Genomic DNA, 27,426 nt, shown 5'->3' with positions numbered 1-27,426 from the left:
CAGCTTTAGCACAGTGGTCAGCTCTTACGAATTTTATCTCCTTCTGAAATACTGCTGGAAGGTACCTCTAGAGTGATCTGTCAGATGTACAAACAAGCCATTGTAGTGAGAAAAGGTGGGCTCCAGGGCTCGGGGGCCCGTGTCCCCACTGTGAGCCTGGAGTGTGCAGCCACAGCCGTCACGTCCCGGTCAGTCCCCCGCCTCTCTCGCGTGTGCCCCACTCTGCCTCTGCTGTGCCAGGCGGGCCTGGCTGTAGTGGGCCAGGTCCCCAGCTCTTCTGAAGGGAGGTCCCTGGGCTCTTCATGTTTCCACGTCAGATGACAGTGCTTTTCAATCCACAACTATTTCGGGGGGTTTGTTTGGGTGAGGAGAGGTGACTGAAACACAGGCACACCTTAGACATTTTGCAAGTTCCGTTTCAGACCACTGCAATAAGGCGAGTTGCACAAATTTTGGGGTTTCCCAGTGCATATAAAATGTTATGTTTACACCCTCCTGTAGTCTGTTAAGTGCAATATATAGCATTGTGTCTTAAAGCCAGTATATATACCCACATTTAAAAATGCTGTTGCAGAGATGCCACCCATAGATGTGGTGCAAGGTTGCCAGAAACCTTCAATTTGTGTTTATAAACAAAACCACAACAGTCTGCAAAGTGCAGTAACACAAGGTCTGCCTGTGGTGTCAGACGGACATGTAGTCACTGTAGCCACATAACCGTCTTGGTGACGGCACTCGTCCTCTGAGGTGACGGGCTGTGCTCCATTCCATGGGTGAGGACGCTGAGGGACCGTTGTGGGGTGTGTTCAAAGTGACGGTGGAGTGTACTTCCTACTGCTGCCGTTCAGGCACCACAGTCAGGAGGAGACATTGCTTTTTAGATGCTGCTACAGTGAGCACTGTCCCTGAATGGAAACAGCTTCCATGGGGGGAAGCATCACAAGAGCCGTGGCTGCTTCTCTTCCCCCTCTCATTGCTGTGCTCAGGCCTGCGGGATCCCTGAGAGGCTGGCCTAGAAGAGAGACGTCTCAGGCATGAGGTCACACAGCCCCTCTATAAGCCACCACAACTCCCCAGGCCCGGCGTACACGGGGATGTGGACTCTACCTTGTCTCTTCCAGAGTGAAGTGCCTGGCTCCACTGCAAACCCCTGGAAGTGGACTGTGGAACACGTCATTTATAAAGCCTTCCGCTCCCACCTGCTGCCTCCAAAACACTTCACAGAAGATGGGAACATCCTGCAGCTTGCTAACCTGCCTGATCTCTACAAAGTCTTCGAGAGGTGCTGACTGTGGTCGTCTGGGGACTCTGGGATGGTCTGTTCTTCCTTTTGTGTCTTGATGTCGGTAGGTGGAACTCTGACCTCACGCACGCCTTCTCACTAGGAGCACTGCTTCATGTGTGGCAGATTGACTATAAATAAATAGCCACATTTGTCCTGAGCGTGATTTATTTAATTTCATTGCAAATGAAATCCATTTTCACCTAGTGTATACCTGATTGTGTTGAAGACTTCCAAAAGTAGTTTGAAAGCCTCCTGGACATCTGATAAGAAGTCTGAATGGCCTTAAAAATTTTATATAGATCATGCATTGATTTGATTCTTTTTATATTCTGATGAATTTCTAGTGATAGACATTATGTTTTTTATGCTTTTAAAAGGCACCTGAACCTATGAGAGACTCTGATGGTATTGTCAGTTCAGCTTTCTACATGGTCAGTCTATTAGTACCTTTAATAACTAGTGTAAAAAAAAATTGAACAGTCCTTATGCAGTGCATAACAGGCATGAGTTTTTAAGTTAGCCTACTTTGTTAACGGCTATCAATAATACCAGCATATGATAAAGGCATTTCTAGGCATTTTTCTTTGAGGGGTGTTATAAAAATACAAACTTGAATTAATATCAGCCTGCATTTAAGAAATGTGCAGTCAGCACTGGGAGGAAGAATGCCTGTAGTACGGAGGTAAAGTCCAGAAGAATCTTATGAGAAGTGGAGCCATTCCATTTGGAAAAGACAGGGACAAGGACAGGCCGCTCTGGGAGGAGCAGAGGCTGAGCGAGCACGGAGAGGAAGAGGGACTCCAAGGCCGCCTCCTGGACCACACAGGATGTCGGTTCCAGGCATGGGAGTCGAGGATGAATCTGCATCCCAGAACATGCCTCGCCACTGCCCACTCCCACATGAAATCACCTCAATTCAGGACATTGGTTTCCATGTTTTAAAAACAGAGCTAGATGATAATTATTCTAAAGAAGAGAATAATTATTAGAGATCTTATTCATATTTAAGTTAACTTTATTACCTAGTTTCATGTCTAATTTTATCTTACGTGGCCTTAATTCATTAGACTTCCCCCGTATTTTTTGTGTAAACACGTTGAAGATACAATAATCATTTCCATAAAACCACTTCGATTCTGAGAACGACAGAGAATCACAAATACTGCAACATGGCTACACACTCCACGGCAAAATCCTCTCGAACTGGGTACCTTTAAAGATGAAACCAAGGTTCTTAAAAGAAATTTTGTATTTCAGATTATTTTTCCTTAAGGAGAGAAGAGGGGTGTGAGCTAGGAGGGGCGTGACTGCCATGATTTGTTTTAAAGGCTCCTCTTAACGAATGTGTCAGTAGCCGACTGTAGGCAGAAGGGTGTGTTTAACAGACTCTTGAGGCCGACCTCCGCCTGCCTGGCCTGCCCTCCCTCCTCCTCCATCAGGCTGGTCTGAGGTTTCATTCCACAAATAAGCAGCAGATGAAATACTTTACAAGATACAGCACAGCTGATGTGAAGACTAAGGCCCCTACTCTTACTTTAAGAGCAACAGGCCCTGGGCGCCCCTGCCCCATGCAATAAAACAAGTTTTATATACACTTCCCATATCCTTTTCTAACATTTTCTTATATAAATTTAAATATCTTACAAAAAAGGCTTTTTCCTCCAAACATACAAATTTGAGTGAAACATATATTCCCCACCAGTGAACTTGTTTCTTCACTAAATATAAACACTACCTGATATTAAGGGTAAGTGTCTCTTGGCCCCTGGAGATCACTGTAGTCTGAATTGCACCGTGGAGAAGGCACTTGTGTTTCTGAGGTCTCCAGGAAGTATCTCAGCGGGCGCTGAGCCGCTGTCCTCCAGAGCCGGGCCCAGTCACTGAGGCGGCTGGGGAAAATGGTGAGTAAACTTGATTCTAAAATTACGGAAATAAAAAATAACGGCATGGACTAGTTCTTAGTCTAGAATCAAACTACACACAAAGTGTTCATTCATGAAGATTCAAACCTGTTTCATTCTCTCATAAATTAGAAAATACAAAGGTGGCTATCTGAATGCCAAAGCTCAAACAGTCCTGAAAGGGGTCTGCGTCAGTGGCCGAAGGGCAGCCCCTCGGGGCGGGCCTGGGGCCGGGCGGGGCCCTACTGCTGGGCCAGCAGCGCCGTCCTGTTGGCCTTCATCTTCTCCAGCCGCTTGGCCAGGTGGCTGTTGGTCATCTCCATCTCCTCGATCTTGTCCAGTGCTGTTCGGAGCTGCAGACGGGAAGAGAGCGGTCACTTGTCGTGGTCAGAAACAAAGCCCGCAGGGCTTTCCTCTGCACTCTCGGGGAGATGGAATCCCTGCCAGGCAGGGTGGCTACAGGGCACCCAGCGGTCGCTATGTTTTCAGCCAGCCAGAGGTGTGAACCAGTGGTGCTGAGAGATAGGGCGTACAGACACACACCTCATCTAAAACAAAAATGAAACCTTTTCCTCACTATCTGAGCAAAACATAAAGTAAATGGCAGTCCCCGTGCAGGTCACAGAGAAACCAACACAGAGTAAATGATCCCACTGCTGTGTCACTGAAGACTGGAGCCACGATGAAATTCCTTACACAGCAAAGAATGTGTTTCCAAAGGAGCTTTTCTTTTTAGGAACGTTATTTCAAGAAGCATAATAAAGTAAGTACCTCTCTTTGTAGCTTCCTCTTCTCTGCTTTCAGCTCATCCTCGACTTTCTCCGCATTCTCAGCAGCGGTTCTGTATCTCAGCACCTGCCCCTCCAGGCGGCTGATCTGTGAACACGAGAACAGTCCTCAGGGGCTGCCACGGAGCCACCAGCTGTTTCGCAGCCAAGATGGAAACACAAGTCATAACAGACTCCAAGCAAGCGAGCACTGACGAGCCCCTCAGGGCGAGCCAGAGGTCCTCTCAACCCAACTGCTATTTATAAACCAAGAACTGTCATCCTTCGAGAGGATGAGCTGTGCAGTCATTACAGGGCCAGTTTCCCATGTTCGGTTTTATGACGACTACATTGTTTAAGAGCCACAATAACATCGCGGGAGGAGATGCCCCGAATGGAGAAGTCATTAGGCTTTCTAAAATGTGCAAGAAGGGAATATATCATAAAGTACCATCTTCTTGAATTGGCTCCAAGAAATGGAAGTATAGCTTCAGTCTTCCTTCATAGAGAAGGCAGAAGTCCTCTGTTGGCTTCTCCACTTTAACATGGAGCTTTTCTAGAAATCCAACTGCAGAGACAGCTCAAAGAAACCTAGGCGCTCATGGGGTTAGCCACTGAGATGCAGGAAGCAGATGTGTTGTCAGGGGGCCTGAAATCACTTGGCACCACACACAGGAAGGACTTACACTTTGCTCCAAGGTGGTTATATCCTGTTCCGCTTTTGAAAGCTTAAACTTGTATTCACTAATTTGTCTGTTGGCGTCTCCTAGAAGAGAAAAGAATAATAAACCTCTTGCAGAGATGCAGGTGTGATGAGAGGTGGTGAGGCCTGCCTGCTGCCCAGGAGAGGGCCGTGCAGTGCAAAGCACACAGGCCACCGCAGCAGCTCCCTTCACCGGTCCTGGCACATCTGTGCTCCGGGACATGCCTTGTTACTGAAGCACCTAGAAGAAATTCTGATGCGTGCAAGTAGAGCTCTAATCAAGGAGCCCTGCTGTAAACACAGCAGGGCCCCTGCCCTGGCTCCCCTGACCCCAGGCACCCTGCTCTCCACACCAGGGCCCCTTCTCCCCACCTCCGAGTCTAGCCCAGCCATTAAGGTCCTCAGTTTTCACCTTCTTCATGACCCTCCATAGTTAACTATAGCTTCTCCTTCCTTTGTTGCATTTTTTTGCACTCTTAGGACATTTATCATGTTTCCCTAACATTATATAGAACATAGGACAGCACAGGTCCACGGGTATGTCTCAGCTTCTTGAATCCACCTCTGTTTCCAGCTAAGTGCTCCGCACATAATGTACGCTTAATATTTACTGAAATAAATGCTTTTCAGTAGTATGTTGTGATAATGCGTTAGGGATAGAGCTGGAAATCATTAGTTTGTTTCTAGGTCAGATATACAGCTATTTAAAACAAGAAGTTCAGAAATCCTGGGGGAGAAAAATTCCTTCCAGCAATCCAAATTTAACAAAAATGTTAATGGTAAGTTCTAATTAAGCTTTTGTCCAAAAAGGCCTATGTGGCCTTACTCAGAATATGTAGAGGAAAAAGGTCATGGCGGAACCAGTATTTTAAAATAAGTTATCAGAAATGCCTTATTGAAATTGGAAAAACAAAAAAGTCTCCCCTGTGTGGATTATACATTCTTCATATACAGATGTCTCCCTACTGTGGAATACTGGGGATACAGTAGGTGTTTTTACAACATTCAGTAATGTGGGGCAAAACCAGAAAGGCAGGAAAACTGAATTCAGATAAACTGAATGGGCTTACTTTGTGGCCTGTTTTAAATTCCATCTAATAAAGACTATTTCTGGGAAAATTCTGAAACCACTCTGCAGTGGTGTGAGTTAGTTCCGAATATATCCCTCCAATCATCTAAGATAAACTCCCCAGAAAAACTTATCAGTAGGAAGGATGCTTACAGATGACACAGGAATGTGAAAAAGGACAGTGTCACGATGTCACTAGCTGCAAGATGTTCTAGAAATCATGTCACCCAGAGGGGAGAGCACTACCAGGAAGCACACCAGCTAGAAGCAGGCTCTTCAGTCCGTGACTGACTGGGACAGCTTTTCTGGTCCCCCTGAGGGCTGATCTTTGGAACCACAGGCTCGCGCAGCCCACCCAGGGGAGCGTGCGGCCCAGGCTCACTCTGCATCTCGATGAGCTGCAGGTCCGAGCCATTCTGCAGCTCTGCCAGGTCGCCCGCTGTGCCGTCTCTCCCGGAGCACTTCTGCCGCTCCTCCTCCAACTGCAGCTTCAGCTTTCTAATCTGAAGAAGGAAAGGCTCATCAGTGAGACCCAGCCTCTCAAATGAAACAGATGCTTTGCCCCGTGGCCACATCTTAGAATAAGGCCACAGATGATTCACTCAGAGACCCTCCTAACTCTGCTCAGGTGCTGGAGGTCAGCTGTGAACAAATGTTCAAACAGAGAGAGCTCCAGGACCAGGGGTCCTAATGAAAATAGCCATATTTCATTATTTGTGTTCATCTGTAGAAAAGCACATCTTAGGGTATTTTTAAGTTTTTGTTTAAAATGGAAAACCCCACGGCAGTTAGATGTTTCTTGTTCTAATTTGAGAGTTAGGTCAAATATTCTTATTTAGAAAGCTGTATACAGAAATAATTGGAAATATATTTTTGAGTTTGGCTACAAAATTTACCATATTTTACCCCAAATAGAGGCCATTTATAGCAGCTTACTCATTAATAGCCCCAAACAAGAAACTGTTGAAATGTCCATCAACAGAAGGGTAAAGCAAATAGTGGTCCATGTATATACAAAGGAATTACTGCTTGGCCAAAGAAGCGAATATACTGCTGACACATGCAGGAAAATGGTGACTTTCAAGCTAAGTATATGCAGTGCAGAAAACTCCAGAAAATACAAACTGAAGAGACAAAAAGGTACATCGGTGGTTTCTGGAGAAGGGGAGGAGGTGGGAGAGGAAGGAAGGTTTACAAAGGGACTCAGGGACTTGGGTTTATGCACGTTTTTACCATGCTGATTGGGGTGACGTTTCACAGGCTGCTGTCCCCCCAAAGTTCGTATATTACAGTCCTAAGCCCAGTGCCTCACAGTGTGATCTTATTTTGGAAACAAAGTCACTGCAGAGGCTCTTAGTTGAGATGAAATGATACTGGAATAGGTGGGCCTTGAGTCTGGTGTGCCTGGGGTCCTTAATCAGAAGAGTGCCGCGCGGACAGAGGGGAGCCGTGTGACAGAGAACGTGGTCAGCAAGCCCAGGGGCCCAGCGGCTGGCCGTCGGGAAGAGGCCTGGGAGGCCCCCGCAGGCCTCCGGAGGGGCCGCGCTGCTGACACACCACCCTGGGCCCTCGCCTCCACAGTGGGAGAGCCCTCTGCCCTGCACCGCCCACCCTGTGGTGCTCTGTCACTGCGCCCCTGGAAACTATCTACGGATGTGCACCTGCACATTTTAAGTGTGTGCCCAGGTGGTGCTTGTGTGCCAGCACAGGTGATGTAAGAGATGTGCTTTCAGTCCTGGGGTCGGGAAGATCCCCTGGAGGAGGGCATCGCAACCCGCCCCGGTGTTCTTGCCTGGAGAATCCCCTGGACAGAGGAGCCTGGCGGGCTCCAGTCCGTGGGGTCACACGGAGTCGGACACGACTAAGCACACACACAACAGCTTATTTTATGTCAATTATAACCTAAGTTTTTTAATTTATAAAATAAAAGATAAACTTGAGGGACTTTGGATTGGGAAAAAAGGTCCAGCTGGAGACAGCAGTCCCATGAATGGAAAAGAAGATTAGATGGACAGAGCTGAGCTGAGGGTGAGGCCTCTAGCCCACCCTGTTTCCTTCCACGCTGCACGGCCGGGACTGGAGCCTCAGGCAGAAGGTGGGAGGCGCGCTCTAGAATCCTGACGAGCCTGAAACACAAGTCCAGCACACCCACGGCGAAGGTGCCCAACCAAACAGCCAGCCACATCAGGCTTCACAGAAACTCGGATGGGCCCCACCAACAAGCTGCCCACCAGCTTTTTAGTATTTCACTTTTAAACAGAAAACTAAATAAATCTACATAAAAGAACATCTGGAATGAAACAAACTATGCAGACAGAAAAAATTAAAGGGGAGCAAATCAACCAACCTATCAATGTTGTCTGAGATAAGTGAAAATGCATCCTTGAAATGACTTCAGAACTACAACTCCGTAAAAACAAGAAGGCAAAGTTGAGAACATCTTTTAGAAAGCAGAACACATGAGATAAAAGGGATGGAAAACCAGGAGAGAGAGTATCTGGCTTGAGACCTATTCCCCTTCCCCCCCAAGTCAGAAATCAAAGTCGAGCTCCCCAAATGCCTACAACACTTAGCCCCAGAGACGCAGGAAGCAGAGCCCGCCATCCTCGCCCACGTGGGGCCACCTCTGGGGCCAAGCCCAGGCCTCACCACGCCTCCCGTGCCCTTCCTCCTCGGGTCAAAGGTGAAGCTGCGTGCTCAGAGTGCCGACCGTCCTTAGCTCCATCCCCAGGGGGCACTGGACCAAGTGTGCCTGCCCCTCCACGGGGAAGGGTGAGCTGGGCACCAGGACTGAACCCATCCTTCCCGACAGCTTTGCCCTTTCAGCCACAACATCACTACCCGCCTCAGGGCAGCCAGGACTAACTCATCTTCCCTGTCGTTCCTCCTTGTGTCCATCTCAGGAAGGCTCACCCTCCCTCCCCTGTGCTCGTCCCCAAAGGACCCTAGATGAGCCCGACTCTGTCTCCACTTCCTAACCTTCCCCAAAGCCCCACCCTTGCGCTGCCCCCTCTGGTTACCTTCTGTCATCAGCAGCCCCTCCGTCCCCTCTGCACGTGCCCATCACCCCAGCCTGCTCCCCCGAGGGGCTGCTTCCCCTGCAGCCCGGCAGCCCCTCACCCCTGCTGAGCCCGAGGACGGATCAGGGTCCCTTGCTCTCCTTGCTGTTGCGCACTCGCCTCCCTCTGGCTCCCTGAACTCCTAATGCAGCTCCCAATCACATCTCCTCTTTATAAACACTCACCACCATCACCCCGCACTCTCGTCACCTTTGTGGCTCCTAACATAGCCGCAAGGTTATTCCTGCCTCAAATGTTGGCAAATTCAAAACCCATCTGAGCAGAGGATCTCTTACAATGAATCCCTCGGTTTCTGGAACAAGGATCTTGCCATCTACCCCACCCCACCCTCAGCTGCTTGCTCCCACTGTCATGTACCAGATCTTTTCACTGCACACCAGCCAGCCCTACCCAGTGCAGCCCCGTGCATCTTCCAACCACTACTCTTGATCTTTCCAGTTCATTCTCTCTGCACCCAACTCCAAAAATCCTTCCACTCCACAGGCACCTACGACCATTGTCTGCATCTTCTCTCCATTGTGCCTTGATGTCTTCCTGGATTTCCCATAAAGCTCCTTACCCAGCTTAATCTCAAGGCTTATCAACACTCTGGCATATGTCTGCCGGAGTCTCACTTGGTGAAATCTAACACTCTGCTCACTCCATGCCTACACCTATGCTGCTAAATGTGCCTGGAGAAACAAGAAATGCTTTCACACAAAATGCCAAACCGCATCACTGAACTTTCATAACACCAGGGAGAAAGGAGAGAATGGGCCACACTTCCAGAGGGGGAAAACAGGTCACAGATAAAAATACCAAAAATCAAAATATCCTTGAAATTCTCAATAGCCAAACACAGGAGGCCAGAAAACACTGAAACAATTTCTTTGAAAAACAAGATGAATGCAAATGATTACAACAAAGAAGTCCATACCCACATCAAACTGTTAATTGAATAAAGGGGTAAGGTGACATTTTCATTCCTGTTAAGAAAAATTTATTGCCCCCAAACTGTTCTCCAGAAGCTGCTGGGGGATGTACCCGAGCAAGAGAATGGAGGTGGAGGGAGGGAGGCCTAAGACGCCGCGGAATGGGGTCCAGCCTGGAGCTGTACAGGCAAAGGGAACCTCAGATGATGAGCAGGGTGGTAAGGTCTCTGTCCCCAGGGAGTGAGCCAGCATGTTCAGAAGGGCTGAGCCAGACGTGTCAGGAACCAGAAAATGGAACTGAGGGAACACAGGAGGCATCGGAAACACCGAGTGTGGGCCGAAACCATTGCTGGAGTCTGCAGCTACGAGAAGCCAGGACACAGGAAACCAAGCACGTGATGAGGCAACCACGGTCCTGATCTGAGGGGAACCACGGAGATGTGAAGGAGATGAACCCCAGAATACGCCCCGCGGTTCCGCTGTGCGCGGTGTTCACAGGCTTCTGATGACACAGACCGATGGGAGTCACGGGAGTCACGCTGTCCCTTTGTGGGGAGGGAGTGGGGACGGGAATGCAGATGTCGGGCAGGGAGAGGGGATGAAGGAAGTGAAGTCCCCACGCTCCACAGAGGGGTGCCACCAGGACCGCCTTAAGCAGAAGAGCCGAGAAGCAGCGTAGGCACGTCACACAGAAGCGTACAGGGCAGTGCGCACCTCCTCAGTCAGCTAAGGGGCCAACATGAGAATCTGCCTTCTTAACAGGCATACAGAGCTGACTCCCTAAGCTGTGTCCCGTAAAGACTAGGAGACAACAGAGGTAAAAATGACTTTTTATCCTTCAACTCTTGAGTAATGATGTCTGAAATAAGCACATGTCTTTCTGGTGCACATTTTAATTTGCTCACGTTTTGCCACATGATTTAGTCAGTTACAATTAAGATTACCCTCCCATGAGAATGCCTTTACCTGTGATAGTAGCTCTTCCTTTTCCCCAGCGAGTTTTCGTAGCCTTACGTCTAAAACAAATGAAAAGTTTGTAATGATGTAGTATATAAACAATTTAAAATAATTCTTCAAATTCACAAATAGCAAACATCTGATAAACAATTTACCACTTTGAGTATCAAAAGACATGAAGGCTTTAATGATGAAAGGAAAAGTACTAGATGATCCAAGACATATTTCCACACAGTTGATGTTTATCAGGCACTGAATACATTTGCTCCCAAGAGCAGTGATTTTCCATGTGAAGACAAATGAAAGTACAAAGATCATTTCCTTGTTTCAAAACTTTTCAAGTTTTACCAGGAGACAATCCCCTGAAAGCCAAGGGTATCCACACAGGCTTTTAAGCCCTTAGAATAAGAAAACAAACTCCGGGAGACAGGACAGGGCTGAGAATGAGCCTGAGAGGGGGTGCTGGAGCCAAGAACGCACAGGAACACAATGCCAGGCGCAGGCAAGGCCCACAGAGCCTGTGTGTGTTGGGGGGTGTGGGGCGCGCACTGAGACGTGGGCCGTCAAGGCTCAGCAGAGGCTCCGCAGCAGGACCACGGGGCCGCTCCTAGCCTCAGGGGATGGATGCTCCCTCCCAACACGCAGGAGAACAAGCCTCTGGGCCGACGGGATGCCGACAGAGGACGGGCTCCCCACGGTCAACCAGTCACCGCCAAAGGCTCCAGCCACCCCACAAGGCAGAGGAAACCCTGCAGCTGCCCGTGGCTGCACTCGCCCGTGCTCCATGCGTGCTCCGCTGTCAGAGGGCTGACGGTTACGCTTCCAGAGTTCCCTCCTTGAGAGCGGGCCTGCCGCTGTCATATACACATTCTTCTAGGAAACTGACATATGCATGAAAATTAAAAAGGAAGAAAGCTCACTTTTCATATAAAAGTGGCTGATGCTACAGTATCCACCTGTGCCATCCTCTAGGACTGGATTCTGAGTGGACACAGCAGATGGGCATTTTCCTGAGGGTAGTGTCATTAGGCTCTCAAAGCATCGAATTCAAGTGGCTTAGCCCTTAAAGCATTACTGACTGGGGGATTTTTGTAGAAACTAACGCTGGTGGCTGGCAATTTGTTATGTAAGTGAATATTGAAACGCCTCTGGTCAATAACATTCAAGTAACAAAAGACCTATTAATAGTTCCTGGTCAAAAAGCTGCTAAGAGGCTCAGAAGCCCTGCTCTGGAATAACAGTCCTCTGATAACTTTTGGTCATCTGTTTGGTGCCTTAAGAAGTGCAGCGGCAAAGAGCTACAGAATCCTGGCGTGAGTCACAGAACAGAAAACCAGATGCTCCCGGAAGAAGAAACTTTGAACACGCTCAGGAAGCCACCGACCACCCTCTGGCTCCCCGGGACAGACGTGCTGGATTCTCTCTTCCCAGAAAGTAGTGTTTAAATGACAAAGCCACATACACACACCCACATGCTTCCGACCAGGGGCCTTCCCCCCTAACACTCACTGCTTGGCAAGGGCCCAAGTGCTGCTTTCCCAAAGTCAAGGACGTCTTAAGACAGCGTGCCCAAGTGTCTTCCTCTCAAAGGATGTCGAGAAGGCTCAGACCGCCCTGGCTTTTGTTTTCCAACAGAGGATGTGACCAGGTTGATGTCCAGGGGGACAACACGAACCCTAGTCAACACAGCGGCAGTGTCTTACCGAGCGGCCCTTCCCCTGCCGACTCCAAGACCTGGGCGGCTTCCTGAGACACGACGGTGATGGCCCCGACTGCGGGCTCCTGGTGGACGTCGCCATTGGGAGTGCCGTCGGGGATGATGACTAAGCCGTGTTTCTGCAGGGAAGAAGAGACCCAGTGTCACAGCAGAGCCCCCAGGGAGGCAGGAGGCGGCAGCACGGTGGCCCTGTGATGACACACGCCTGCTGCGGGGACCCCTGGTCAGCACCAGCCACACGGGGTCCAGCTCTGCAGACGGACTCGCACCTACCAGCTCTGGGCGGGAGAGCCAAGGACACTCTGCGTTTAGGAGGCAGAGGGGACAGGGCGGCAGGAGGAGGAGCAAAGCGGCGAGGAGCTCACGTACCTCTCCCACCTCCACCGCTGCCTTCAGCTTGGCCAGCTCCTCCCGGAGCGCGTCCCGCTCGCTCCTGAGGCAGCCCGCGTGCTCTTTCAGTTTCTCAAGGGCCTGGTTTGGATGGGGCAGCAGGAGAAAGGGCACAGAGAGAGAGCAAATGAAAGGGAGCAGAGCAGCGCCTGATTCAACTTCAAAAGATAAAGCGTCAGGGACAAGGAGGCCTTAAGAGCTTTGGACACAAGCAGTTAGATGTGGAGGGGACACAGAGTCCTATGCATCTAGCTTCAGAAGAAAGTTTTGTAGAAAGTGGTTAATCGTGTGTAAATCTGGCAGAGCATGCTTAGCACATCAGGCAAGAAAACAAGCCCTTTTTAGTCAGTGAAAATAAACAGAGAAGGAAAGTGAAGAAGAAATAATACTAAAATAAAGTTTTCCTGACAAATCTCCCAAGTACGCTTTTGTTAGGTAGTCCAAAACCCACATTTCATGTTAAACTGAACTAGTATATTCAAGAATATACTTGATTTTTTAAAAAGTAAAAATGGGTTCTGGAATAACCAGTATATATACAATGTATTTTAATTAAATACTGGCTGCAGTAATTGTTCTCTACATCATATGGTAAAATATTCCTCATATACCACTCAATTAAAAATAGCTACCCCCCCCCCCCGCCATTTCTCAAGGATATGTTTTTGTTAATTAAATGCAACTAATGGTTGTTTGCTTTTCTGATATACGTTCAAAATGTGAAAAACTGATGAAATAAACCCAGCCCACTTATGGAAGGTAGCAGAATATGGGTTTGCAAACAGGCTGTTGAGTCCCGGCACCTACTAACTGACCCGTGCCTCAGTTTCCTCACCGGAAAAAAGGATGATGTCAGCACCACCCACGGGCCCAGGCTGAAAGGAGTACTCAGTGGCAGCACCCTGCAGTGCAGAAGATGCAGGAAGGTTCAGGAAAAGCCGGCCTGGATTCCTCGTGTATTTTCCCTGTTGTTGCCTAAAGCTCACAGCTGTCAGAGCTGAGGACAGTGGAGCAGAAGCAGGAACACGTTTGGTCCACGCTGACGCACTGTTATGTCATAAAATAGCCCAGACTTCAAAAGCCACCCAGGTCAAGCAGTGTGTGCAGACATCTAGCAGCTGGGCTATTTGAAAAAGCCTTTGTCTGCACATTCGTTCCCACGTTTAATGTTTCGACCAGCGTTCCCATTCATGCAAGAAGCTGAACTATAACAGGTAACTCTCCTCTTGGTTTAGAGTCTAGAAGTGGGCCAACTGCTTAGTTACTCACTGCTGAAAAGCTGGACAACTTTCTAAATCATTAGAATCCTATTTTCCAACCAGTAAGTAAATAAGGGACGATGGCAACTGCCATTTGTGTAGCTCCAGGTCTTAAAATTGACGGCTCTCATGTATTTTTATATTTAATTTTTCCCTTATAGACCCTGTACTTTCCTTATCCCCATTTCACAGATCAGAAAATTGAGGCTCCGACAGGCTATGTTTTTTATCCAAAGTCACAGTACATGGCAAAGCCAGAAAATGAATCCTGTTTTTTGGTTCAAAGCCCTCGCACACTCTATATGTATCATCACCCCATGAAGGCCACAATTATCTTCCCTTACTGTCTCCCCGGATGCTATGGGAAAGTAGTTCACAGGACAAGTCCTATTCCTCCTTTGCCCAAACTGCAATGTGACCATCCAGCTTCCTCTTTCAACAATTTACGTTCATACTGTGTGTCGAAAGTCTGCCTGTGAGTTAATAATGTGCATTCCTAACACACAAGGCATTTAGTCTAACACTTCAAGCCAGTATTATCTATCGCTGTTACATTACTAGCAAGTGTAACATTAGGACAGCAGAGCCCAGCACCGCCGCCCCGTCTGCGGCAGCCTCTCCCCTCTGGGCTGCTGTTCTGGTTACAGGTGTCCACGTGCACTGTCGCGCCATGCATCGCCACACGCACCGGGGTGGCGGCCACCGTCATAGCATGCTTGGTTAACAACACGAGAAAACCCCTCAGGAACGGACCAATTTGAAACTGGAGTTCTAGCAAATGCTAGTACATGCCGTTCGTTCCTTTTCCCAATCTTACAGCAGACTGTATCTTTACTTTTGGACTTTCAAATTTCACCTTCCCATAATTATGGGTGGGAAAATAAAATACATCCTGCAAATCCTCCCATCTTACCACAGAGTTTGAAGACTACTGAAATACCTTATAACTGGACCAAATGCGTTCACACTGGATCTGAAATCCTCTGTATTACCTGACCATATAATCACTGCTCTTGGGCTTGTCTTCCATAATTGTTCCTACAGTAGATTTTTTTAGGGTAAAAAGTACAGCTTGCGGAGCTTTAAATAATTTTTACCCCTGACCTAACCTCAAATTCTAGGGTCAAGAAACCTGAAAGGCTGAACTTTTGGACAATGGGTTATAATTACATAGAGGCACAAATATCTTTAGTGAGAATGGGAGTGAGCCTTGTGCGAGGCTGTAGGGACATACAAGCCCTCACACACACCGATTCGACACATGACCCCTGGGTGCTCAGAACGACTCTGGTGCTAGACGAACGACCGCTAGGGTCAATGGAAGAATTAAAGAAAACTGAACTGAAATTAAAGAAAACTATATGAGAATAAGGGCCATGTTCCTTCATGGAGCTACTAAATTTAAATCTTGATCGTGAAGCTAGAGACGTGATGTATCAGGTAGTCACAGATACTTAAAATGCATCTTTTAAAAGTCAAGGGAGGACCACCTAACACACAGTATGATGGCTACTACTGAAAAAAAAGAGTGTTGGCAACAATGGAGAGAAACCGGAACCCCTCTACAGTGCTGCTGGAAAGGCAAAACGGTGCAGCTGCTATGGAACACAGTATGGCTGTTCCTCAAAAAATTAAATTACCATATAATGTAGCAATTCCCCTCCTGGGTATGTACCCAAAAGAAATCACCAGAAGAGATTTGCAAACTCATGTTCACAGCAGCGTTACTCACAGCAGCAAAAAGATGGGAGCAGCCAAGTGTCCATCAGCAAATGAATGAGCACACAAAGGGCACAAACACACACTGGAATATTATCCAGCCTTAAAAGGAAGGACTCTGACATAGGCTATGACACGTCTGAACCCTGAGGACATGATGCTTAGTTGAAACAAGCCAGTCACAAAAAGACAGATACTGTATGATTCTACATATAAGGTACCCAGAATAGTCAAATTCACAGAAACGAAAGTAGAATGGGGGCTCCCAGGGGACGGAGGAGGACGCCCTGAGGAGGAGTTGTTTAATGAAGTTCAGTTTCAGTTCTGCAAGATGCAACGAGGTTCTGTGGAACCTCCAATGTGAATCGACTTAATACCACCAAACTCTTTACTTAGAAATGATTTAAATGGTCAATTTTATGTTATTTTTTGTATGTTACCACCACCACAACAACAAAACAATTTTTTAAAGCAAAAGACGGACAAATTTTTGATGCATAAAACACCTTGGATGACTCTTAAGGGGAATTATTCTCAGTGAAAAAAATGTAATTTCAAAGGGTTACATACTGTGCTGCTGCTGCTAAGTCACTTCAGTCGTGTCCAACTCTGTGCAACCCCATAGACGGCAGCCCACCAGGTTCCCCCATCCCTGGGATTCTCCAGGCAAGAACACTGGAGTGGGTTGCCATTTCCTTCTCCAATGCATGAAAGTGAAAATTCAAAGTGAAGTCGCTCAGTCGTGTCCGACTCTTCGCGATCCCATGGACTGCAGCCTACCAGGTTCTTCCGTCCATAGGGTTTTCCAGGCAAGAGTACTGGAGCGGGGTGCCATTGCTTTATAAAACATTCTTAAGATGACAAATTATAGAAATGGAGAAGAGCAGTTGCCAGCACCTGGGATGGTGATGCTGAGGCAGCAGATATGACTACAAGAGAGCGATAGGAGGGACCTCTTACAGTGATGAAAATGTGCTCCATCTAGATTAGATCAAGATCAATGCCCTGATTGTACTATAGTTTTACAAGATGTTACATTTTGGGGAAACTGGATCAAGGGCGCACAAGATCTCGTGAGTCTACAATGATTTCCAACATTTTTTAAAAGTTTGGGCTTCCCAGGCGGTGCTAGTCGTAACAAACCCGCCTGCCAATGCAGGAGATGGAAGAGAGATGGGTTCAGTCCCTGGGCTGGGAAGACCCCTGGTGGAAAGCATGGCAACCCACTCCAGTATTCTTGCCTGGAGAATTCCATGGACAGAGGAGCCTGGCGGGCTACAGTCCATTGGGTCACAAAGAGTCGGACATGACTCAGGGACTGAGCCCCACCATGACCAGCTAATTTCAAGCAGAACAAGACCTTAGGTCCTCAGGCCAAAGTTCTCCTCCTCTCTCTTCCTCCATCTCCCCTGACAAGGTGAGTCTCCACAACAGAGCTCCTATGCCATGAGGAGGTTGCCAGTCAAAAGGCTACCTGGGATGAACTGGCAGGAATGTTTTCAGTCTCCAGAGTACTTGGGATCTACCTAAAGGTCTTAGCAAAAAGGCACTGAGGACTTCTTCCTTATCTGGGCCCCTGCTCTGGGGAGTTACGAGGATACAATTAGAGGTGACGTCACAGTTTGGCAGCGCCAGCAAAATCTTACATTCCTATCCACTTCCGTAATTAAAATGATTCTAATCTCTTCCTATTTTATTCACCAAAGATTTATGGGATGTTAATAACTTCTCCCCCACCACCCTCTATCCTCTGCTTCTTCTCCAGATTGTTACAATGTAAGAGCATCAAATTACCCACAGAGTTTGAATTAAATGCCTATAGCTGTTTCTGCATAAAAATCCTGGGAAAATAAAGAACAACTTCCTTAGAAAGCTCCTGCTTGTACGTTTTACAAGCACAGAGTCAGCTGGAGAGAGGAGTTCTTTCCAGGCATAGGATCGGGTTTTCCCAGGGAACTTTCTGCCTTCTGCTAATTTATTTCACTCTGTATAAATGCTCAAAGATAATCAAAGGACAGAATTTTAGGAGTCTCTAAATTACATTTACATTGGTCTATTCCTTGTCTATGAGCTTCAGGCCAAAGCCCAGTTTCACTTCATACCCTAATGCTTTTATCTTTCCAAAGCAGTGTCTCCTGGAGTTCGAACACCTCTTTTGTCATGGTGTCTATTTTCTGCTGCATACGCTGCTTCTCCTGCAGAGGAAGAGGGGAAGAGGAAAAATAAAAGAGCAGGAAGAAAAAGAGGATGGGGTGAGAGGGAGGAAAGCAGAAGAGAAATAAAGCTGATAAAGAAACTTAACAAAAGGAGAAAGTCTGTGATGAACAGGGAAAGCAAGAGCTGCTTGTGGGAAGGAAGGATGACACGCAGCGTCTCGGCGCCGTGACAGCCAGCGAGGGGACTGGGAACAGCTGTCCCAGCCACAGCCACGGCAGCCAGCCAGTGGGCTTCTGCACACGCCCAGCTAGCTCCACACGTGTACTCTTCTGCTCATGACTGCCCTTCCTCAAACATGGGACACTTGCACTTCTAGAGAGGGGAAGTCAGACTATCATGAGCACGTGACCCTTATCACTGACAACAAGCAGGAGTTTCTGAACTCTATTGTTTTAAGCAGAACTGAAAACAACGAGAGGGACACAGCTCCATCATTCTGAATTTCCTTTAGCAGCAACTATGATAGCAAGAACATCCTAAGTTACAAATGAACAGTCACAGCAGTTTTAGAAACGCTTGGATTTTGGCAATCAGCAATTCTTAACTCTTGGGTAGGCAGTGGTGCACAGTTTATACCCTCTTACATTTAGCAGGTTTTCTTTTCTGCCTTACTGGTGAATTATCATCTCCCACTTTCCCTACTCACACATCTCTCATGTACTTTACCGTGTGGTTCTCAATTCTAAAGACCAAAAAGCGTTATTTTGGCATAGCCAAGATTCTTCAGTTATAAGTAAACGTGCATATTAACATCTGGTGGTGGTTTAGTCACTAAATCGTGTCTGACTCTTGGGACTCTACGGACTGTTAGCCCTCCAGGCTCCTCTGTCCATGAGATTTCCCAGGCAAGAATACTGGAGTAGGTTGCCATTTCCTTCTCCAATATTAACATTTGAAGGATGTTAATTCTAAACATAAGAAAATACCTAAAACTAAAGTTTGTATACCCAGCACCGTAGGCTTTTAAGTTAGAGACCATACTGACAAGTTGTAAAAGTCAAGCATTAAAATTCCTCTTAAATGCAATCATCACATTAAAAATTAGAACACTTAATCAGTTCTAATGTATGTTACTGAATTTGAGAAGCAGCTCCCAAAGCAGTTTTATCATTCTTTTGAAACTGTAATGAGGAAAAATATATATGTTAACTAGAAAAAGAAGTAAGTGGCTGGCATACTGACACACAAAAACAAGAAGACAAAAAGGGAGAAGAAGTCATACATTATTTTTAAATGCCAACAAGACACAGAGTTTGGATAATATACTTCTTGCCATATATGGAAAAACTAAGACAACTAACTCCATATGTAACCTGATATTTTCAAAGGCTATCTGTTTGCATTTAGAATTCACAAATTCTACCCGCTTTCAGCAAGCCAAGTTGTTATTCTCAAGAATGACAAAAAAGTAACATAAATCCACAAATAGAATCACTTCTTTTCCTCCATTAAATCATTTTTAAAGTCATCTGCATGGGGGGAGATTAAGTGAGTCAGATCCGTGGGGGAAGAGAAAAAGGAGGGGGAAAAGGCAGGGGGGAGGGGAGTCCTGAGCCACTAGGGACATGGATGAGTTGAGTGTGACACAGGAGAGGCATCTCAGGTCGCTGGAGCGGGCCTCCCTGACATCACCACGGCACCGCTGCTCATCAGCACGAGACGCGCTGGGAAACCACGCTGAGGAAGCAAACAGGAGCCAGTCCCAGCAAACCTAACCCCATATTTATTAAAAAATGGCAACCTCAGAGGAAAACCACATTTAAGGAAAAACAGAGATGCATGCCAGGTAGCAGGCCCAAAAGGATGAGAACTGCTGTCAAAGGTCTCCTGGAGGCCCACGGGGCTCCCCTCCTAGGACCCTGCCGCGGTCCTAGAGCTCCCTGCCGGGGGAACCTGAGCCGCAGTCTCAGCCAAGCTTCGCTTCTGTCTCCCACCAGGTATCCAGACAACTTCTTTTCATTTAGCCATTTCAGAAGTGCACCTACCTGAGTGAAGATCAAACTTCTTCTTCCCCAAGAATCCTGTCCCCAAATACAGCATTCACTACATTCCCAAGGACCATGGTACCCTGTGGTGTCTCCTTTTGCCCACTTCCTAAGGTATCGTTAGGGGAGAATGTGCTTAGGAATAAAAGACAGTAACAAAAGCTTCTGCTATTAAAAAGAAAATACTTAGAGGGCTCACAGTAGTAATTTTTAAGCCTGCTCTCATGTTTCGCACTTGTAAGACGTTAGGGTGCAGCCAATGTGAAGAGACAGGACAGGGTTTGTGGCATTTTAACCCCCTTCCCTCCCAACACACGCGCCCTCATTCCGTTCAGTGCATTTTCTCCTCAGAAAAGGTCTTTCCGCAGCTCCCGCACGTACCTCAATGAGCTCGTCTCTTTGTCGGAGGCCTTCTTTAAGCTCGTCCATCTTGTGCTGCAGCACGCTACACATATGTTTCTGCCTTTCCAACTCCTGTTATTGAAGAAGTGATACGGTTAACAGAGATGGTGGCACACGCAGACTGGAGCAGCTACAGTGTAACAACAGAGAGGCTGCGTGTGACCTCAGACACACACCTGCACCGCCACGCACTTAGAAAAATTCTGCATTCTATGGAAAGGCTCAGGAAATTCTCAATTTTCATCTCATATGGTTACATATCTAGAAAACCCAAACTAATCAATGGCAAAATTACTTTGAATAATGAAATGACTTTAGTAAAACAACAGGTTATAAAATTAACATGCAAAATTCAAGAAGTGCCACAGATCAAAATAAGAGAGAAGATACAAGAAACACACTATCAAAAAATAAAATACATACATGTAAACTTATAAGATATACCCAAAATATATATGAGGAAAATAATATAAAACATTCCTGGAAGACAGAACAGAAAAGTAGGACTGAACCAATGGAAAGGCATACGATGCATCATAAAAATATAGGTTCCCCCTGAAATAACCTATGCATTTAATGCAGTCCAAATAAAAATAACAACAGGTTTTTCTCTCCACAGAGCAACATAAGTTGATTATAAAGTTTATTTGGGAGAAAAACAAGAAAAAATAGCTGGAAAAACACAAAAAGAAAAAGAAAGCTAACCTTACTAGATATTGAAACATTATAATACAGCTTATATAATTAAAACTGTTGTAATGGCTCATGAATACAGACCAATGGACTAGAACAGAAAAATCCAGAAGCAAGCCCAATTACATATTAAACAACAACAAAACAAAAAGCGGTTCAAATCAATGAGAAAAGCTAGGCTTTTAAATTAGCAGTGTTGGCGTAACTGGATACAAACATGGACAAAGAAAACTGGAAGCAAACTTCACAGTATACAGCAGAAGAGATGCACAGAAAGAAAAGGGAGAGAAAAACAGAGACAGAAGAAAGGAAGTTAGAAACAGTCACTAGAGAAAAGATGAGTGTATCGCTATAACCAAGGAGTGGAAAAAACATTACTAAAAAATGACTTAAAAGTCCACAAACAAGAAAGGGAACGGGGTAAAAAAATTGGACTACATAAAAATTTAAAACTTTTGGGAAATTCCCTGGAGATCCAATGGTTAGGGTTTCGTGCTTCCACTACAGAGGGCAGTGGTTTGATCCCTGGTTGGGGAACTAAGATTCCACAAGCAGTTGTAGTGGCACCAAAAAACAAAAAAACAACTTCTGCACGGCAAAGACACTATCAACAAAGAGAAAGACGAGTGACAAATGACCACAGAAACTGTTTTACCAAGTTTTATCGGAGACAGAAAGATACCAACTTTCCACATAAAGAGCTTCGAAAATTAGAAATGAGGAGGGAGAAAACCCCACTATTATTAGAATAGGCTAAAAAAAAAAAAAAAAAGGGACAGTTCACAGAAAAAGAAGTACATTGCTCTGAGTATGAAAAGATGCCCATACTAAGAGAAATGCAAAATAAAACTGTGTTTCTCACCCAAATACCAATAAAAGTCCCCAAAGTTAACAATATACTCAGGGGAAAGTAGTATGGAGAAGGAAACAGGCCCACTCTTACAGTGTGTGGGAATACAAAATTGTACAACCCCGACAAAGGAGAATTCATCATGTCCAGCAGGGTTACCAGGCCTTCTGATCCAGCAAACTCATTTTTCTGACTTGCACAGATACCGGCAAAAATACAAAAAGACCTATGCAGTACATTGGTTTTGCAGGACTATTTTGAAGAGCAAAAGACTGCAAACAACTCAAATGTCCATTAATAGGAAACTGGTGGTACAAACTGTAGTATAGTGATACAAAAAATGAAAGAGAAAGAGCTCTCATCAGGTGAGAGAGTCAAGATACAGGAAAATAGTACAGTATGCTACCACTTTCTAAGAAAGGAGAAACACAAATATATTTTATTTTTTGAATGGGGAAAAAGGTCTTCTTAGGATTAAAAAAAAAAATGGGAGTATAAACCATTTAATTTAAAAAGTTCCCTTAAGGAAGGAGAAGAGAGGGATAAAAGAGAATGAGACAAAAGACTGACTTCTTTGAATTTTTTTTGTTACTGATTTGACTTCAGATCTGTGTAAATAATTCACAAATTGTATAAAAAATTTCATAGTGGAAGCAAGCCAAGTGTCCATCGACAGATGAAGGACAAACAAAATGTGGTACATAAATACAGTGGAATATTATTCAGGAAGAAAATCTCATCACATGCTATGAACATGAATGAACCCTGAGGACAGTATGCTAAGTAAAATAAGCCAGTAACAAAAAGACAAATATGATCCCACTTATATGAGGTACCTGGGGGAGTCAACCTCATAGGGACAGAAAGTAGAACTGCTGCCAGGAGCAGGAGGAGGAACTGGGGGGTTGTTTAATGGATACCGAGTTTCAGTTTTACAAGATGAAAAGTTTTCGAGAGCTGTTACACAACAATGTGAATGAACATTAATGAAATGCATACTTTAAAATAGTTAGGATGGTAAAGTTTGTTATTTTTTTTTATCACAATTAAAAGTAAAAATAATTTCATAATAAAAAAGTTGAAAAAGCAATTCCTAAATATTGAAAGGAAATGTAGTGAACCTAGCTATATGTATCCAGTTAGTGGTATAAGCACAGAGAAACTATTTCAAGTAACTTTAAAAACAATGGTTGTACTATATACAAGCCTAGCAGTAAAATAACAACCAAACACAAAAAAACAAACATGCTTTTAACTATTTTCAGTAATTATACTGCTGGTGGTAATGCTGGTATTGCTATTCTAGGTACTGTGGGATAAAGCGATGAAAATAGAATATAACAAAATTACTCCCATCCCTAGTGACTCTGAGAACTGGGAAGGGTAGTTTCAGGAGAAGGAGATACGCATATGCAAAACAGAGGTCAAGTAAAAATCCTAAATCTGAATAGAAATTAGCACTTATACACATAACATATTTTGACTTTAAAAACAAAAGCATACCCCGTACACACATGGCCCTCATGCAGCACTGAAAAGGCCTGGAGACAGTCACCAACACTGGCATATGCACCGAGCACCCACACTGCTCCAGCGAGAGAGCCAGGGCTCCCCGGGCTCACGGCCGATTCAGGTCTGGAGCAGAAAATGTACCAGACAAGCCCTGAAAACTTGCTTACACTATACAGCAAAGAAGCTATCAGAGCCAATCAGACTCAGGCCGAAATTACTTGGGAATCAACCTGAAGATGTTCACTTTAGACAAAAGTGGGACAACTTGAAAATCAGTAAGAATAAAGCTACAGTGGATGGAAATCATCAAACGAATTCCTCCCTTCATAATGGTTTTTAAAAAATAATTAATAATTGGTCACTGTGAGAGGATGCTAAACATTTCTTATTTTGAAAACTTGTAAACAAAGGAAAAGAGTCATGCTTTTATCTTGCCTTTCCTCTGTAAACTGTTTCACTGAGTAATAAGGGATGAGGGGCAATTTACACGAATAAATAAAGCAGAGTCAAGTGAAAAGACAAGTTATGGAATGGGAGGAAATATTTGCCAACCACGTATCTGATAAGGAACTTGGATCTAGAATATACAAACTCTAACGATGCAATAACACAAAAATAATCCAATTTAAAAATGGGCAAAGGATCTGAACAGACATTTCTCCATAGAAGATGTACAAACATTACACATATCAAAATATACTCAAAATCATTAGTCATCAGGGAAATGCATTCCAAAGCCACATCTCCTAGGATGGCGAGGAAGAAACTCAGATAAGAACAAGTGATGGTGAGGACTTGGAGAAATCAGAAACTGCACACACGGCCGGAGGGAATGGAAAATGGCGCTGCAACCTGGAAAAGGGCCTGGTTACTCCTTAAATGTTTGAACACAGAGCTGCCGGATGACCCAGCAATTCCACTTCTAGGTATAATATTTAAAAGAAAGACGAATGTTCCCACAAAAAAACCAGTACACAAATGTTTACAGCAGCATAATTCATCACAGATAAAAAGTGAAAAAAAATGTCCATCAATACACGCATGGATAAACACGGTATGTATCTATACAATGGAATATTAGGCTATAAATATGAGCGAAGTACAGATGCATGTACCACACAGATGACCTTGAAAATATTAACCAAAGTGAAAGAGGCCAATTATAAAAGACTACATAGTATATGACTCCACTGATATGAAAGGCAACTAACTCTACAGCAGAGACAGAGAGGAGAACCCGCAGTGGTTACCGAGGCTGAGGGGCTGAGCGAGAGGACTGCTGAAGGGTACGGGGCTGCTTGCTCACGTGATGAAACATTCCAAAATTGGTTGTGGTTGCATTTGTCTGTGAAGATGCAAAATAACCCACTGAACTGTATACTTAAGATAGATGAAGTATATGGTATGTGAATTTTATCTCAATAAAGCTGTTTTAAAACAATGATGAAAAATAAAACAGTAAAGATAAAAACAGAATGTTATTTTGCCACCCCTAATCAACTAGTAGATATAGACACCCTGTTGCAGTATCACAGAGATGCCCTATACCTGGGCCTCCTGAAGGAAAAGAACCTATGAAGTAGACTGAACCCGCGTGTGATTAAACCTCTAAACCTAACTATTTATAGGAAACACAGAAGAAAAAGGAGCATGGTAGAGAACCATGTTAATGAAACAGCAAAATCCCCAAGACTGTCAGAAACTGTTAAGAACAGCAGTCCAGTTTCTTGAACCCATAAACTACAAGAGAGAAAAAGAGATGAAAGGAAACCTATAAATAGAGATCTGTGAGACGTGACAGCCAACTCCAATGTGTGCAACTCACCAAGACTCTAAGTATAAAAAAGAAAAATCATTTATCACGTTTGAAACAACTGAAATTTTAACAATGACAGGATATATATAGTATGAAGGTCTTGCCATTATATTTTTAAAAGAGAGGACATGTTTAAATTCATATTAAATTCAGGAATATTCTGGCGGTCCAGTGGTTAGGACTTGGTACTTAATACTGCCCAGGATCTGGGTTCAATCCCCGGTCAGGGAACTAAGATCCCACAAGCCATACAGTGTGGCCAAAAATAAATAAAATAATAAACTCATATTAAAATATGGGACTTGCTTCAAACAAACTGAGTGGGGGGAGTTGACATGGTAAAACTGGCTATGCACTGATGGCCTGTTTGGGGTCAGTGATGGGGTTCAGGAAAGTTCATGATATGCTTCTCTCTCTCTCTTTTTTTTGGGGGGGCGGGTCTGTTTAAAATCTGCAATAGAACATTTTGTTATATCTCAGATAAACTGTAAAAAAAAAAAAAAAAAAAAAAAGGAAAGGAAAAAAAGAAAAAGAATTCCCTACTATAATGCAGACATTCCTAACCAGGCATTCTGTCCCTGAAGTATAGACACAATACGTAAGATGCAGTTACCATAATCCCAGCAGAAAACACGAAAGACATTTTGAAAGGTGGCATGAATATTGCTGTGTAAAGGAAACAGGAACATCTCCTGTATGAGGCAGTATCTGTTTAGGAGAAGAGAGGCTGGGCTGAAGGTGCATCAGAGACAGACATGCCCACAAAGTCTTCTACATCACCGTATTTGAAGCAGATTCCCAGGGCATTAAAAAAAACACACACAGACTTTTCAAAGTCAAAAACACAAGATTTAGAAACAAAAACAAACTGAAAAAACCCCACAACTCTATGTATACTAAGACATCTCTATATCCTAGAAAATAACAGGAGGGAAAATGAAGTTGGTTAAAACAGCTTATCATAGGGATTTTTTTTTTTTTTAATGCTCAAGGTCATTGGAGTAGATAGATAAGAACTCATTTTAGTACTGACCATTCAATACACAGCATGAGCTTTTCTTCTGTTAGAAGCAAGAGCCAGAAGCAGACATGAAAAATGTGTGGCAAGGTAGAAAGAGAGTCCAAGGACTAAGAAAAGTACGATGGCTTGGACTCTCCAAAACTGGCTGATGAGATACAGGAAGAATCAAAGAGGAGCCCATCTACATCACCACATAGTCAATGAGCCGCTGTCATCAATATGAAAACACCCAGAAACCTCTATCACCTTATCTAGATGCAAGTCTTCTTATCCTACTGTTTTTGTTTATAGACATTATTTTTCTGAGGAGTTTAAGGCAAAATCCAGCAGAAACTACAGAGTTCCTAAATACCCCTGAGCCCCCTCCCCACTCCCAGAACAGCCTTCCCCCGCTATCAACATCCTAAACCAGAGGGATATATTTGTTGCCATCAGTGAGCCTACACTGACATGTCACTGTCACTGAAAGCCCATAGCTGACATTAGAGTTCATGCTCAGTGTTGTACGTTCTGTGAGTTGTGATACATGTACAACGTATGATATAGAATAGCTGCTGCTGCTAGTCACTTCAGTCGTGTCCGACTGTGTGCGACCCCAGAGATGGCAGCCCACCAGGCTCCCCCACCCCTGGGATTCTCCAGGCAAGAACACTGGAGTGGGCTGCCATTTCCTTCCACTGCTGCCCTAAAAATCTCCTGCACTCTGCCTCTTCAGCCTTCCTTCCCCTAGTTCAGTTCAGTTCAGTCGCTCAGTCGTGTCTGACTCTGCGACCCCATGAATCACAGCACGCCAGGCCTCTCTGTCCATCACGAGCTCCTGGAGTTCACTCAGACTCATGTCCATTGAGTCAGTGATGCCATCCAGCCATCTCATCCTCTGTCGTCCCCTTTTCCTCCTGCCCCCAATCCCTCCCAGCATCAGAGTCTTTTCCAATGAGTCAACTCTTCACATGAGGTGGCCAAAGTACTGGAGTTTCAGCTTTAGCATCATTCCTTCCAAAGAAATCCCAGGGCTGATCTCCTTCAGAATGGACTGGTTGGACCTCCTTGCAGTCCAAGGGACTCTCAAGAGTCTTCTCCAACACCACAGTCCAAAAGCATCAATTCTTCAGCTTTCTTCACAGTCCAACTCTCACATCCATACATGACCACAGGAAAAACCATAACCTTGA

General features: G+C 45.1%; 2 protein-coding genes across 30 annotated transcripts in view; one reads left to right on the top strand and one right to left on the bottom strand.

Annotated features, from left to right (window-relative positions):
* MLH1 (mutL homolog 1) overlaps positions 1-1,442 on the top strand; it is a 93,320-nt gene extending 91,878 nt beyond the window's left edge. For all 3 annotated transcript variants that reach the window (XM_070776018.1, XM_019984189.2, XM_019984190.2), the window contains one exon: positions 1,122-1,442. In XM_070776018.1, coding sequence (XP_070632119.1) covers positions 1,122-1,289 — 168 coding nt within the window. In that variant the 3' untranslated portion in view covers positions 1,290-1,442. The remainder of the gene's footprint in view (positions 1-1,121) is intronic.
* An 837-nt stretch (positions 1,443-2,279) lies between these two features.
* The window catches only part of LRRFIP2 (LRR binding FLII interacting protein 2), a 109,864-nt gene continuing 84,717 nt past the window's right edge, over positions 2,280-27,426 (bottom strand). For 8 of the 27 annotated variants that reach the window (XM_070776024.1, XM_070776029.1, XM_070776031.1 and 5 more), the window contains 9 exons: positions 20,342-20,434; positions 17,861-17,953; positions 12,760-12,861; positions 12,377-12,509; positions 10,683-10,732; positions 6,108-6,228; positions 4,640-4,719; positions 3,958-4,062; positions 2,887-3,539 (listed from right to left, as the gene is read on the bottom strand). In XM_070776024.1, coding sequence (XP_070632125.1) covers positions 3,429-3,539; positions 3,958-4,062; positions 4,640-4,719; positions 6,108-6,228; positions 10,683-10,732; positions 12,377-12,509; positions 12,760-12,861; positions 17,861-17,953; positions 20,342-20,434 — 888 coding nt within the window. In that variant the 3' untranslated portion in view covers positions 2,887-3,428. Of the gene's footprint in view, positions 3,540-3,957; positions 4,063-4,639; positions 4,720-6,107; positions 6,229-10,682; positions 10,733-12,376; positions 12,510-12,759; positions 12,862-17,860; positions 17,954-20,341; positions 20,435-27,426 lie in introns of all 27 variants that reach the window. The other 19 variants (XM_070776021.1, XM_019984200.2, XM_070776022.1 and 16 more) reach the window with 5 other exon arrangements.

Source organism: Bos indicus, chromosome 22 (assembly GCF_029378745.1).
Source record: "Bos indicus isolate NIAB-ARS_2022 breed Sahiwal x Tharparkar chromosome 22, NIAB-ARS_B.indTharparkar_mat_pri_1.0, whole genome shotgun sequence".
Taxonomy (NCBI): domain Eukaryota; kingdom Metazoa; phylum Chordata; class Mammalia; order Artiodactyla; family Bovidae; genus Bos; species Bos indicus.
The sequence above is the reverse complement of the archived record's forward strand: the minus strand, read 5'-3'. Positions and strand labels throughout refer to the sequence as shown.